Genomic DNA, 14,030 nt, shown 5'->3' on the forward strand with positions numbered 1-14,030 from the left:
ATGCTTTAAAAAGACAGGTCAATTTCAATGTTAATGGGAAAGAAATACTACCATGCCAAATATTTTATTTCTCCAGTTAAAACAGGCCAAGTAGTAGTCAGAACTTGAAGTGTGGAATGTAACTAATCCATAGTGCACTTCACTACAGAGAAAAGTAATGCCACAGTTACATTGCCAGCTGAAGGGGCCAGTTACCAGAGCAGCATTTTTTTTTTTTTTTCATGCATGAAATAGATCTGAATGTTCTGCTCAAACTAGCCTATGAATTTGTTCAATGTCTTCCAAAGTGAAATAACCTGTCAGAGAAAGTAGGCTGGCCCACAGGCAACCATTTGAACATGTTATATTTTTAATTTGCAGAGACAAAAATGACAAGCAATTTATTTACATAAAACTGTACAAAAGCAAATTAAATTATGTAAAATATTTCATAAATAGAGGTGGACTAGCGTTTAATACATTTTGCCATGTTTAGCATAGGTGCGTGCATAGTGACTCATAATAAACAATGATAAATTGTTCTCTGCTTCACTATCAACATCCAAGTTGCAGAACAATAGTCAATGATTAATATTACAAACAGATCGTACCACACTGAATGCAAGTGCTTTAAAATTTAGGAAAAAGTTGTCTGAAAGTGTACCCCAGGTAGCTGGAAAATGATGCCTTCTTCCATGTGTTATGCTCTTCGGGCAGCAGCTCAGTTTAATTGCGGCACTACATTCATTTCTACTGTTGTCCTCTACTCTCTTTCATTTTTTAAGGAAACACTGTATATTTATAACTGATATAACATAAGAAACTGCTTTGTTGTTCAAGTTCCTTAAAAGCCTTTTAGCAACAGCTGTATTTATGGCAGATTCATTTGGCTTTGCTCTACATTTCCTACTTGACAACTTCCTAGGGTAGCCTTTCAGCCAAGCATCTTCGATCCCGTTTTAGTTCTTCCTCACATAAAAATAATGTTTACCTTGTTTGTTTTTTTCTGAAACTCAGGCAGCAGGCCAGTCAGAAACCATATTGAATAATATAGTAGATCTGGAGGTTCAGAGGGAGCATTAGATTTTAGACTGAAGCTACAGACTTCTCTAATACATATAAAGTTATATAGTTATGCGTCATCTATAAATGTGTCCTAATGTAAAATACATGCAAAGTTCATTTGAGTTTCCCATGGAAGGAAAAAAAGGACAATTTTTATACTGTACAACCAAAATGGAATGGCAGCTAGAAGCAATTAAGAGACACTAAATCATCAATTTTCCTGGCAAAATGAACTTATGACACCTTGCTAAATAACTATATGGTATTTATCTATTGTGATCTATACTGTAGCCTTCCAGGCAATAGATTGGAAGGAAAACAAAAAAGCAGCACATACCTAAGCTACAATCTGGTTTTCATAATCAAAGATACTTAAGACTGGTCCAATATCTGAGTTTGGCAGAAGGCATTTTTTTAAATATATTATTTATAATTTATCAGAAAATAAACAGGGATCAATATACAGGTTCAAAAAAGTTGGGAATAGCCCATTACCCCTCAGTGCCCAAACCCAATCACCTTTCTACTATAACAACAGGTATAAAAGGCACGGTTGCATATTTTGCATTCGCTCTAAATTTTTTTTTTTTTTTCAACAATTCATTTTGTTTGTGTTTATTTTTACAAAAGCACTCTATATGTGGAGTGGCACTAGATTAACCTATTTCAAATGAAAAAAAAAACTACAAACACAAAATGTATTTCTGTGTCATTCCAGGTCATAATAGTAATTGACATGTTATGATGGGTAGTTCTACTAGAAGTACTGTGAATATTTAAAGTACATTGATTTTTTTTTATTCTTTTCACACCCATTTTCATTCTAAGGAGTTGCTCACAAGTAAATGACAATGGCATGACTGCCTTATGTGGTGCAAAAACAGGTGAGTGACTGCTGATCCATTTAATCTGAAGGTCTTGTTTGACCTGTGTTATTAGCTTTTTAGACAAAGGGTTTAAAGATGTATTTAAACAAGTCATCTAGTGGTTTTCAACTGTAGTATTAAGATAAAAAGTTCCTATTAAAGAAAAAAAGTTTTGTTGAACATCTGTTATGCAATTCTGTATTCTGTTGAAGCGTGCAATAAAACTGTGTATACATTACAGAAGCATCTTTAGAATCTTTTTTTTTCCTTAACAGGTACTTACAGATTATACAATGCAGTAACTTTTCTTTACAGTCTTATCATAAAGTACTAATTTGCATCTCTCCATAATTTAAATAATTAAATGTAAAAAAGTTCAATTATTAATCTTTGTTTTAATATTTTTTCTTCATAACATGTCTCCATTCATCATAACTTCTACACACAAACTAGCATCAAAATGAAAACTAAACGTAAGAGGGGAATGTAATGGCCAAAAAGGGCACCCCTCTATATAGAGAAGAGAATTTGAAAAATAAATGTTGTGATGAGTTGTACTGATTTATCAACCTATATTTCAGGCTGTTTAATGTTATATTTTCTATGTAATTCTTCAAAAGGAAGAAACTACCCAAAGCTACATTATGACTACAGTCTACTAGACAGCCATCTAGCCATGCCCTAATGCCAGGTTAAACACCCAGGGATTTGAATGTTTGCACCCTTCTCAAACTGTCCGCACTGTATTGACTGATTGTCATTTTCATCTGAATGTCTGAATTCAGTATTCAATTATTACTACATCATCAGCTACGAAGCTCAAGTCCTTCTTATACATTTTGTTGCTTTTATTGCACAAAAAAGCTGTTTTGTTTCCTATTCCCTTTACGAAGTGCATACTGTGAGAATCGTCACTGGCCATAGCTCTTTGCTATCATGATTAGTTTGGATTCCTTGTGACTTCTCTCAATCTACCGTGTAAAGTATCATATCAATGTTCAAGTCAATCTGACCATTTATTACCCTCCTTAAGTGTGTTGAGTCTTGACATTGTTTCATATTGCACAGGACTGTTTTAATGCACTTGTGTTTCAAGAAAACCTGCATCATACCTTTCACAAACACAGTTAGCAACATTGATGACAAAAGATTTAGCAAGCATACCTTGCACTGTGAAAAGAAGAAATTTTACTTGACTTGCAATATACTCTTGTCACTGCATCACACCATTTCCCCGCCATCCATCTTCCCCAAAAAGTGTTCTGGGTGACCTCAACACAACCTCTGATTTTTATTTATTTATTTATTTAAAAGGTAACCTTTTGGAAAATATTCCTTGGAACTGGCAGCATCATATCATACAATAGATGCTGTATGTTGTTATAACATTATCAGCAAACATCTTAGCGGTTCCTTTGGGCATTCTACTAAAATCCATTGAAGTAGTAGTAGGTCATCTGGGATTGTGGACTATGCTGCTGTGCAAAATGTAATTGAATGTGTATTTATGTGTGCATGCATATGGTTTGTTGGTACACTAGATTTCTAAGCCAAGACCAAATACTTAGCAATTCCCCTGATCCATAGTGCGATCTTTGGCCTTTTTAGTTACTATGATCATCCCAACTAGATATACGTCTTGTCCAAAATAACATGAGTTTAACAGTTTATCATTAGTATGCTACGGTACATATGACATTAATTTTGTTACGCTGAAGTAAGCCGATAGAGAGTTCATTCTATGGATAAAAACAGAACCCAGAGTTCATGATTCATAGGGAAATATGCCACCTTTTGGACTGCAGTCTCAGGCGGAGTATAATTCTCTTGTTTCAAGCCTCAGGTGAGAAAATTAAAGCTGTGATCTTCACAAAGTGCCTATTAATGGCCATCTCTTTATATTTACCTCTATGTTTGTACGGTTTCTAAAGGATCATCCCTGATGGGGATCAGCAATATTCAGATGATATGCTTGGAGTATATTTTCCCTGACTGGTTATCCTTAACAAGCCAGGTGACAATCAAACAAAATCAGAGAGGCTTAAATCATGCTTCAGCAGAGGGGTAACAACAGTGTGTTGTGTTCTTTTAATCAGGCTTGTTACCATGAAAGCAATTTGCAACCAGAAATTTAAGAAAATAAAAATCAGTGAGGGGGATTAGACATGCAAGTAACAACAATGGTTTCTACATTGTACAGTATAGTCAGGCGGACTATATAATTAAATGCCTGATATGGAGGCAGAAGTGGCAGGCAAAGCTTTTGTCTCTTTGGTGGCCCCCTCTTTTTTTTTTCCCCTCCTTTTTTTCGTGCTAAACTGTTTTGATTTTAAGATTTTTTGCCCCTTATCCTTCTTATACATGAATGAACCTTGTTGTGGCTTCTTTATAACCTACAGGTAAACTTCTCTTCTAGTTAGAGTATTGACAGGAGATGGCTTGTATTCCCCTGTCTGTGTAAGGGGGATATCCTCTGGATTGGCTTCCTCATTTTTGCTGAAGCTAGCTGCATTGAAGGTCTCATAGGATGAGGTCAACTTTTTGTTCAGGAGGTTTCTGTTGCGATCACCCATGAGGGAGGCTTCTCCATTGGCCAGCTTTTCCTGACTGCCCCGTTCATCAACAGGCATGAAGGTGGAGAGTTTTGGCTGGCTCTTCTGCTTCCTTTCAGGCGAAGTGCGAACTGGCATCCAGCAGGAGTCCGAGTGACCATATTCATCACACTCTCGAGTACATTTCCCCGTCAGGGCTACATCTGGTAGAGGCCTCGAGTCTGAAAACAGAGGAGAATTTCCTTTTTAAAAATATACTGAAAATGTCTTCCCTTCCTCAATGTGATTAACGAACTTTGTTTTAAAAGTATTTTTAAAAGTTTTTGCATTGACAAAATCTTTAAAGGTAAAAATCACTGAACCACATGTTAACTTTAATAATACATATGTCATATGCAACAACAATGTATGCAATTCTACCAGACACTGGCAGCACAAATTAATGAGAAGTGTGGGCACAAAGGCACTTCTTGACATGTGATATTATTTTAGGTAGAATATTTAACAACTTTTGGTACCAATTAGCTTGTGAATCTTAACTTGACTGGATACCCACACTGCCATAATCAGCCAGATGCCTCATTTTGTGATGCCCATTTTCTTTAATGGATTTAAATACAAAACCTTTCTTTTGGATTCTTTGTAAAACACATTTCAGTATCTTATTAATAGAATTTAAGGCCTTGATCCTCCGAACACTTATGCACATGCTATATGTGAGAAGTCCTGTTGTCATCCCCAGGGTTGTGTGTATATAAAGTTAAGCATGTGCATAAATCTTCTCAGGATTGGGGCCTAGGGCCCAGATCCTCAAAGACATTTAGGTGCCTAAATACCTTTGAGGATAAGGGCCTAAGCTGTAAATACATGGACATGTAAAAAGCAAATTAAAAACAGTAATGGATAAGTGCATGCAACCCCCCTTTCCAGTCTAATATGTACAGTCAAAGGTGTTGTGTGTGTTCATGTAGGAACCTGACTGCTGAAGTTATGGCTGAAAGGAAAATGTTTTGTGACTACGATGTGCTGTGTAGAATGCTGTAGTTCCTGACCTCTGAAGCAAAAATCTTTCAGCTCTTATACAAATAGGCCACTCACTGAAATCTGCTGGGCTTTTGGTTCAGACAGGGCTCAGTGCTGCAGCCTGTTAGAGGCAGATGTTAAATTATTTTGATATTTACATAATTGCAACTGAAATTAGAAAAGTATGTGTGTGTGTGTGTGTGTGTGTGTGTGTGTGTATATATATATACACACACACACACACTATACACACACATACATACATACACACATACACACACACACACATCCAAAAATTGGGCCAAATTCTGATACCCTGGTTTACATCGAATAGTACTCTATTCTGTGAGCAATCCCAGTTACTATTAGTCTAATTCAAGTAAGGTACTACTCAGCACGAGGAAGAGTGGCAAAATCCGGCCTTATGTCAATAGGTAGGTTATACACAGTTTTTATCTTAATTATTATACAATTTAATAGTTTCAAATTAATTGCATTTTACCCTATTTCACCTTCTTACGTTTTGTTTGCCCTATGATCTTTTTGATTACTATCAAATCCCACTGGGAAATATTTATTGCTTTGCAGTTTAATGAATCAAAAAAAAAAAAAAAAAGCCCTACATAAACTAACTTTCATTTCTATCATAACTAGCCATTCCCCTCCCCCTGCACCAGTTGTATGAAAAGATTTGCAGGGGGTAAGGTCTTAGGGTGGGATTTTCACAGGTGCTTAGTATTGCCTTAAATCTGCACTCATCAGTCAATGGAAAAAAAATTCTACTCAGTCCACAATTTCAGTGGAATCAGAGTTATACTAACACTCAATGCTTTTGGAAATCCCACCCTTCATGTTTATCCCACTGTGATGCTTACCTAAGGAAGATTACCTCTGGAATTCCCCATAGAGAATACTAAAAAGATTGTACCATCTTACAATTAACTATCATAGAGCACTAAGGGCTAGATTCACAGAGGGATTCAGGTACCACATGTATTCATAAAACCTCCACTAAACTGCCTCTGGATCCTGTAAGTGCCTAAACTCACATGGTACCTATGTTTTTGCAGTAAAACTTCCTTGGATGCCTATGTTCCTGCCTCTGAACATGCACATTGCTGCCTTACGTTAGGCATCTGGATACCAATCTCCCACCTACACCCCAGTGTGATTCACACACTAGGAAAGAGAGGAGTTCCTCTGCCTAACTTGCCTGTGGGACTTGATTTTGTAGGTGGGCTCAGAGGCAACCTAATTCCACCCAAAATAGCTCAGGAGGAGAAACGTCTCATATAATCTTTAGCACAGTGGTTTGGATACTCACCTGGGATGTGGGAGACCCCTGGTTCACATACCCCTTATACGTAATAAGAGAGTTGAACAGGAGTCTCCTAACTCAGGTGAGTGTCCTTACCACAGGGATATGCATTAGCTTGGCAGAATTTGATTTTTATTTTTAGACAGATGATATTGGTGTTTATTTTACAGCTTTTTTAGATTTTTATCTATTTAAATGTTCAGGTTCGGAAATTATGTGGGGGTCAGTCAATAGAAGAGGGTCAGACTATTTAATAAGAGTAGATAGTGGTTATAAAACTGTAATTTTTTGAATCAACACCACACAAAGGTAAATATCCTTAAATCAAACTTAAATTCTCCAGCATCATTTTTTTTACTTTGCCTATCTGAAAATTTCAATTATTGATAGAAATATTGTTGTTCGTTTGTATGTATATGATGAAATTGATGTTTACCTGGATTTACTGATAAAAATCCAATTCTTCCAAACCTAGTTATAGGGTATTCTGATGCAAATCTCAGTCTCTCATGTTGAAGCTGTTCCACATTGTATAAATAATTACAGAATCCTTGGAGCAGGGGGACTGGATCCCCGGTTGCCCACATCCTGGATGAGTGCTGTAATGACTCTCATGCATGTGCTCTCTCTTGTTCTCTCTGTCCCAGTGACTATATAAAGCTTTAACAGGCGAGATTGAGAGCTCCACATCAGAATATCCCATAACTCAGTAGTTAAGAGTGTTTACCTGAGAGATGTTCAAATCTCTCTCCCACTCAGGCAAAGGGGGGATTTGAAGCTGTGGTCTCCCACATCCCAAGTGATTATCCTAACCACCAAGGTAAAGGTTGATGGTGGTTTTCCTCATTAAAGCATCACTGAGACTCTGAAACATCAATAGGCACCTCCTTCCAGCCTGGATTTAGGCACTGAACTCCTGAGTGGGTTAAGGCTGAGAACACACTCTTCTCCCAGTGATTAGCTGAGGCAAGGAGTTGCCTAGCAAGCTGGCTTTTGTGAATCCCATTCTTAGGCACTTACCTTCCTCCACTCAGTGTATAGGAAGCCTGAACACTTAAGGTTTGTGAATCCCAGTGATTTTCTCAGTGCCAAAAAGTTAGACATTGCAACTAGGGTGACCAGATGTCCCAATTTTATAGGGACAGTCCCGATTTTTGGGTTTTTTTCTTATATAGGCTCCTATTACTCCCCACCCTCATCCTGATTTTTCACATTTGCTGTCTGGTCACCCTAATTGCAACACTTAAGTGCCCTTGTGAATCTAGTCATAAGTGTCAAGATTTTCATGGGACCCACTATAAATTCAGTTCATGAATATTTTACACTGTGTACAATTCTCTAATTAAAATAATGTTGTATACTGTTTAAGGTTTCAATATCCCACTGACTTCAATAAGAATCGGATTGGATCCTACACTGGTCAACTGTGGTTACTCATGTGTACTTGACAATGAGTTAGGGTTATTTTTTATTTTTGCTTTTCAAAGACTTTTGAATTTAGGCTCAGCTATGACTCTCAGTTTTCTTCTTTGGTGATGGATAACAGAAATATTGTCATTTGTCAGCCTATCAATTCTTAAACTACTGTGGCCTGGGAGTTGTACACAGAATGCAGAGACTATAACAGGAAAACTGCACTGTTCATCATGGTTAGCGTAGAATTACTCTCTCACTCCCTAAAGGTAAGAAGCAAGCATAATAATGTATAGCTGAGGCCCATATGATACTGATTTTTAAGCAGGCAAATCATCTTATTTTTTTATTTAGAACAAGGCAAAACTCATTCCTACCTATCTTTTCCCCTAATAAAGTCTCTGTTGAAAATGATTTATAAAATCAATGACCATTCAAAATAACCATATTATTTGAATTACTATTACAACAGTTTTAAATATCTTCTGAATGGCAGTATTTGATCTGTTTACATTTAACATGGCAGTATAAATAAGTAAAAGCATAGTTTCAATTAATTTGAATCAACTACTTACTCCTGGGGAATTCTGAGCCCAAATATTGAAAATTCTCCTCCCGTCCCACATGTGTCTCTATGCCCCAACTCAGCCACCTCCTCTCCCTATGTGGCCCTGCACCCGCTCCCCCATCACCATGTGGCCGTGCACCTCCTAACCCCGTGGCCCTGCACCTCCACTCCCACTCAGCCCCTGCCCCAGTCTGTCTCCCCCACTAGCCCTAATGAGTCCCTGTCTAACTTCCCAGCAGCCCCACACTGTCTGTCTGCCCGTAGCCCCTGTCTCCTAACCTGGCCCAATGAGCGCTGTGAAAAAGGCAGGCACTCTCTTCCCTAGCACCCTCTCGTGGGCAAAAGGTGGAACTGCAACAAACTTTCCAGCAGAAGCTTTTTTCTGTGCAAAAAATTAAAACTATGCATGGCTCAATTATGCACACGCACAGTGGCGCGGCATTTCCCCAGGAGTAAACTGGCATATTTTAGGCTATTGTTTTTTCCTTAATATATCAGACAGGGCCTGATCCAATGCTCACTGAAGTCACAAAGGGTCTGCCAACATAAGTAGACATTGGATAAAGTATTGGATTTTTTTTGGCACTCCATTGCAACCCTTCCTCCCTTTCAGACAAATGCAAAGTTTGTTTTCAATTTCTTCATTCTGAAACCATGATATTTGCTACTAAATCCAGAAAGCTACAGTGAAATATGATACAGTAATTTGAACACTACTCTCTTGGCTAACTCTCCTTTCAAGTAGAATTGATTGCATAAGGATACTGTGGTTGTCCTCCAATTGCTTCCTCACCAGCAATGCATTCAAGCATGTGCTTGAACTTTAAGCAGACAAGTATGCCCAGTGGATGGAACTATACTTATGTTAAAAGTTAAGCATTTGCTTGAGTACTTTGGGGTGGAATTTTCAAAAGCACTGCAGGCATCAATAGCAGTAGAGCTAGGACAATGCTGAGTGCTTATCAAAATCCCACCCTTGCTAAATAGGGATAGGATTAGTTATATGTTTAAAAGTTGTTTAAGTATTTTGTTGAAATTGAGCCTTGTTTATTTAGCTGCTGTAATGTGGCATATAAAAAGTGTCCATTATGTTGCACTTCATAAAGAAGAAAAATATTCCTGAAGTGCATTAATCTTATATTCCATATAACCCACCACATAAAATTATTTCACCTACCAAGTAATTAATACTATTCCTACTGATTATGGGTCCAGATTGAAATGCAGTGCTCTTACATTTTTATCTCTTCATAATCAAGAGCTGCTAGCTCCCAGATGAGACTAATCTCTACTTTTTACGTTTAACTAAAAGTTGCTTTTTACCTGCAGCATAATCCACATCCAAACACATCTGTAGCAATGAGACATGATGTTTTAAATAAAGAACTCATTTTAAAATTAAACCCTTCAGTGGAGACCACACTACTAACTGACAAGCCTAATCGGAAAAGACATATTGCAGTATTTGTCATCACATTTGGTGGATAAATCATCAAGAAAGACTAAACCAGATTTCTATCATAGTCCCATATCTTAAAATTCCATAGGTATGTCTAACACTGAGCCACCCCCCTTCCCAAAATAAAAAACCTACAGCAGTGAATCTCAAAGCCAGTGTCAATTAACTTGGCCTTGTACTATGGAACAAAGCTAGCAGTGTCGACGTTTAGGCTCAGGCTGGAGCCCAGGCTCAGAGATCCTCTTCCCTCAGAGCTCAGGCTCCAACCCAAACCTGAACATCTACATTGTTATTTTTAGCCCTGTAGCATGAGCCTGAATCAGCTGAGCCAGGCCCCAAGACTTCCTGCTGAAGGTCCTTGTTTGCACTGCAGACATATCCTTTGATTCAAACAGATGCTTTAAAATGTCAGTGATTATATATATATATATATATATATATATATATAAACTGTGCTAATGAGTAAGAGAATGATCCTTATGGGACAGTATTCCTCCTTGTATAGATTTTCTTTTTATTTTTATAGTTTTTATTTTGTGCATACACTACTCATTTTAATCCCACTTTTTTGAAAATAAAAAAGAACAATATCTCTATTCCATATCCTCCCATGCACTGCAGATAGTCTTTCACCTTTACATGTCACTTGTCTTCTTAGCATAGAATTTTTAAAACCAGATGCCTAAAATTAGGCTACTGTGTCCAGGTTTAGGCATCTAAAAAAAGCAGGCAAATTTCAAAAAATTCTTGAGCACTCAGCAGTTCCCATTAACTTCAGTGGAAGTTTCTGGAAATTTTGCAGTTTTAGACAGCCAGATCACTTACTTGAGTGCCTAAATTTAGCAGCCACATTTTAAAATCTTGGTCTGAAACTAACTTCTTTAGGGCAATGTTTGCAAAGCATATAGCATCATGTTGTGGCAATTACCAGGTTACAAATAAAATAATACTAGCACTTATGCTTTTTTCTTTATGGAGGTTGGAAATATGAGTGAGTGAGTACCCGGGCATGCAAAAGACCAGAAAATGCTAAATATTCCACTTCTAACAACATGAAGCATTAGTGCCCAAGTCTAAACTGCAGCATGTTGTTACTTATTATTTTCCAACCTAGAGACAACTGCACTAAAAAAAAAAAAAAAAAAAAGATTATCCAACTCATGCATCTGCTGATGCAGCTAACATGTCAATACATTACAAAAAGTGAGACAGATGAGGCATTGTGCAGCACATATATAACCCTGTGGCTCAGTTTCTAGCCCACTTGGCTATTCTTTGTCTCTTATCTCCTTGTCTATAACACAAAGTATAAAAATAGGGTTACCACACGTCCGGATTTTCCCGGACATGTCCAGCTTTTTGGGCCTCAAATCCCCGTCTGGGAGGAAATCCCAAAAAGCAGGACATGTCCGGGAAAATAGGGAGCCGATGGGACCGGCGGTGCTCGGCCGTGAGCTGAGGCCGCTGGGGCCGGTGGTGCTTGGCCGGGGGCCGGGCCGGCGGTGCAGGGGTGGAGTTGGGGCGGGGCCCCATGGAGTGTCCTTTTTTTAAATTAAAATATGGTAACCCTAATAAAAATGTAGGTTCTCTTCCCCAATTTCTTGGGATCATCCTGGTCCCCAGCACTTTGGACAGGAAACACAGGAGTACATATCTTTCCTATAGTTTGCATTTTCCCCACTGACTACACTTTGTATTTTTAAAATAGCAGCTTTTTGTATGACCTGCTGTTGATACTTTTACAGGAGTGTTTTCAGAAATGTAAGGTGTGCCATTTGAGGGGTTGTGTATGTGTAGGACTAGCCAGGCATGCATAAACAGGCCTCTCAATTGTTTTGCAGTCTCACTTTGAGGGAGGAGGGAAAGAGTGGTTGTGAGAGGGGAAGGTCTCTAGCTGTCATAATTGTAAAGAAAACTTTAAAAACAGGAAATCAGAGTAGATGATGTACAATGTCATCTGCTTGAGTTTTCCAAGAGCCTAAAACAATAGCTTTGAGCTGTGAACTGTCCCCTTCATTTCAGCAGGTGATAACTCAGCTGTTAATGATAATACATTAAATGCTAATAGAAAGAATTTTACTACTCGAAGCATATGCAAAAAGATGAATCATCATATTGTGGAAAGCTACACCACAGTTTCTCTGTGTGCGGGTGGGTGGAGGGGTGCATAGGACCATTTGGGGGCGGGAGATGCCACATATGATGCATAAAATTATGATATATAACAACATATTGGGGCATTAAGGGGGGCATAGTTAGTGTTATTTTCATTAAAGGGAGGGTTAGAAAAATATGGGGCACACTGATTTATAGAATCTAAATTAGGTGAGGGCTCTGATATGTTCCCTAAAGCAACACCCATAATAATCATGTATGTAATTGATTACATTTTAAAAAATTTTGTTGAACTTATGAGGTTTTTTTTTAAATGTATGTCTTGTGTTTTCCGTGATTCCTTTGTATAAGAGTATGCAAATAAGGGAGGTTATTTATATGCATGTGTATGTTTATGAGATTGTGGATGGCTGTTGCTTTAGGGCTAGAAGGATTGCTTATTATCAGGAAACCAAGGCACCTAACACTCCAGAGAGAAAATGTGATTCACATTAAGATAGAACTGCATCATTTATTTTATTGTTTTTTGTTTTGTTCTGTTTTTTCTAGAAGGTTAACTTGCATGGAGCAGTTAACATAACATAAGCATAAACAAAGTGGCACACACTACAATCAAGTAGCTCACACTGTAATCCCACCCTCCTTTTAAACACACAGATATGCACACTGCAAAAGTACCATTAATATGTACACCTACTCAGATTGTGGACATCCCTATAGACATACCATTCCCACACAATCACTTCCTATGCAGCTTTCTATTGACAGACAGCACCATATTAATAATCCCTAGCTCTTAAAGCTCTTTTCATCAATAGATCTCAGAGCACTTTACAAAGGAAGTCAATTTCATTATCCCCATTTTACAGATGGGGAAACAGAGGCATAAAGGCAAGCAAAATGACCTGCTCAAGGTCACCAAGCAGGCCAGCAACAGAGGTAGGAATAGAACCCAGGTCTTCTGAGTCGTAATCTGGTTTTCCCACCAGATAAATCCAGATTGTTTTTTGCTCACGCACATGTTTGGAGCCTGCTCTTCTTTTACACCCCACACAAAAAGGCTGGGACAGTCAGAGTTTCTGGACTCGAGGGTCCACATACACTAGTTGCACCTGCTTCTGGCAGTATAAATCAACCAAAAATGCATGGAATCATTGCTTTCTTATCCCCACATCTGCACAGAAAGGTATAGTACAGCTTGCGCATACCCACTGTGTGTTGGGATGCTGGGGGAAAAAGACTGTGCTTCTTGAGGCGCAATTCTTACCTCAGAGCTCTTCCAAGAGCAGGGCCGGCTACAGGCACCAGCTGAGTAAGCTGGTGCTTGGGGCGGCAGATTGTTCGAGGCGGCATTCTGCCCAATCCTAGGGCGGCATGGCCACTTTGTTGTTCGGCTCCGGCTGCCCTGTAGGGGGCAGCAATGCTGAGAACCAGAGCGCCCTGCAGGGCAGTCCTCTTCCTTCCCTCCCCGCCGACCAGAGCGGAGCCCTCACGGCAGGCGGAAGCGCAGCAGGAGGGGCCGCGTGGCAGCACCCCCGCTGTAGCCCTGGCCGCCCCCTTCTCTCTCTCTCCCGCCCACTCCCTCCCCCTCTCTCCACCCCCCCCAGCCGGTCCCCCTGCACCCGCGCTACACAGGTTTTTTTGCTTTGCCGTTCTGGACGCCCCGTTTTTT

At 38.9% G+C, this 14,030-nt stretch overlaps 1 protein-coding gene across 6 annotated transcripts in view; it reads right to left on the bottom strand.

Moving 5' to 3' along the window:
- Positions 1 to 220: 220 nt before the first annotated feature.
- The window catches only part of PCDH7 (protocadherin 7), a 396,749-nt gene continuing 382,939 nt past the window's right edge, over positions 221 to 14,030 (bottom strand). For 4 of the 6 annotated variants that reach the window (XM_034771354.1, XM_034771356.1, XM_034771353.1 and 1 more), the window contains one exon: positions 221 to 4,683. In XM_034771354.1, coding sequence (XP_034627245.1) covers positions 4,304 to 4,683 — 380 coding nt within the window. In that variant the 3' untranslated portion in view covers positions 221 to 4,303. The remainder of the gene's footprint in view (positions 4,684 to 14,030) is intronic. The other 2 variants (XM_034771358.1, XR_004645831.1) reach the window with 2 other exon arrangements.

The sequence above is a fragment of the Trachemys scripta genome, chromosome 5, assembly GCF_013100865.1.
Source record: "Trachemys scripta elegans isolate TJP31775 chromosome 5, CAS_Tse_1.0, whole genome shotgun sequence".
NCBI lineage: Eukaryota > Metazoa > Chordata > Testudines > Emydidae > Trachemys > Trachemys scripta.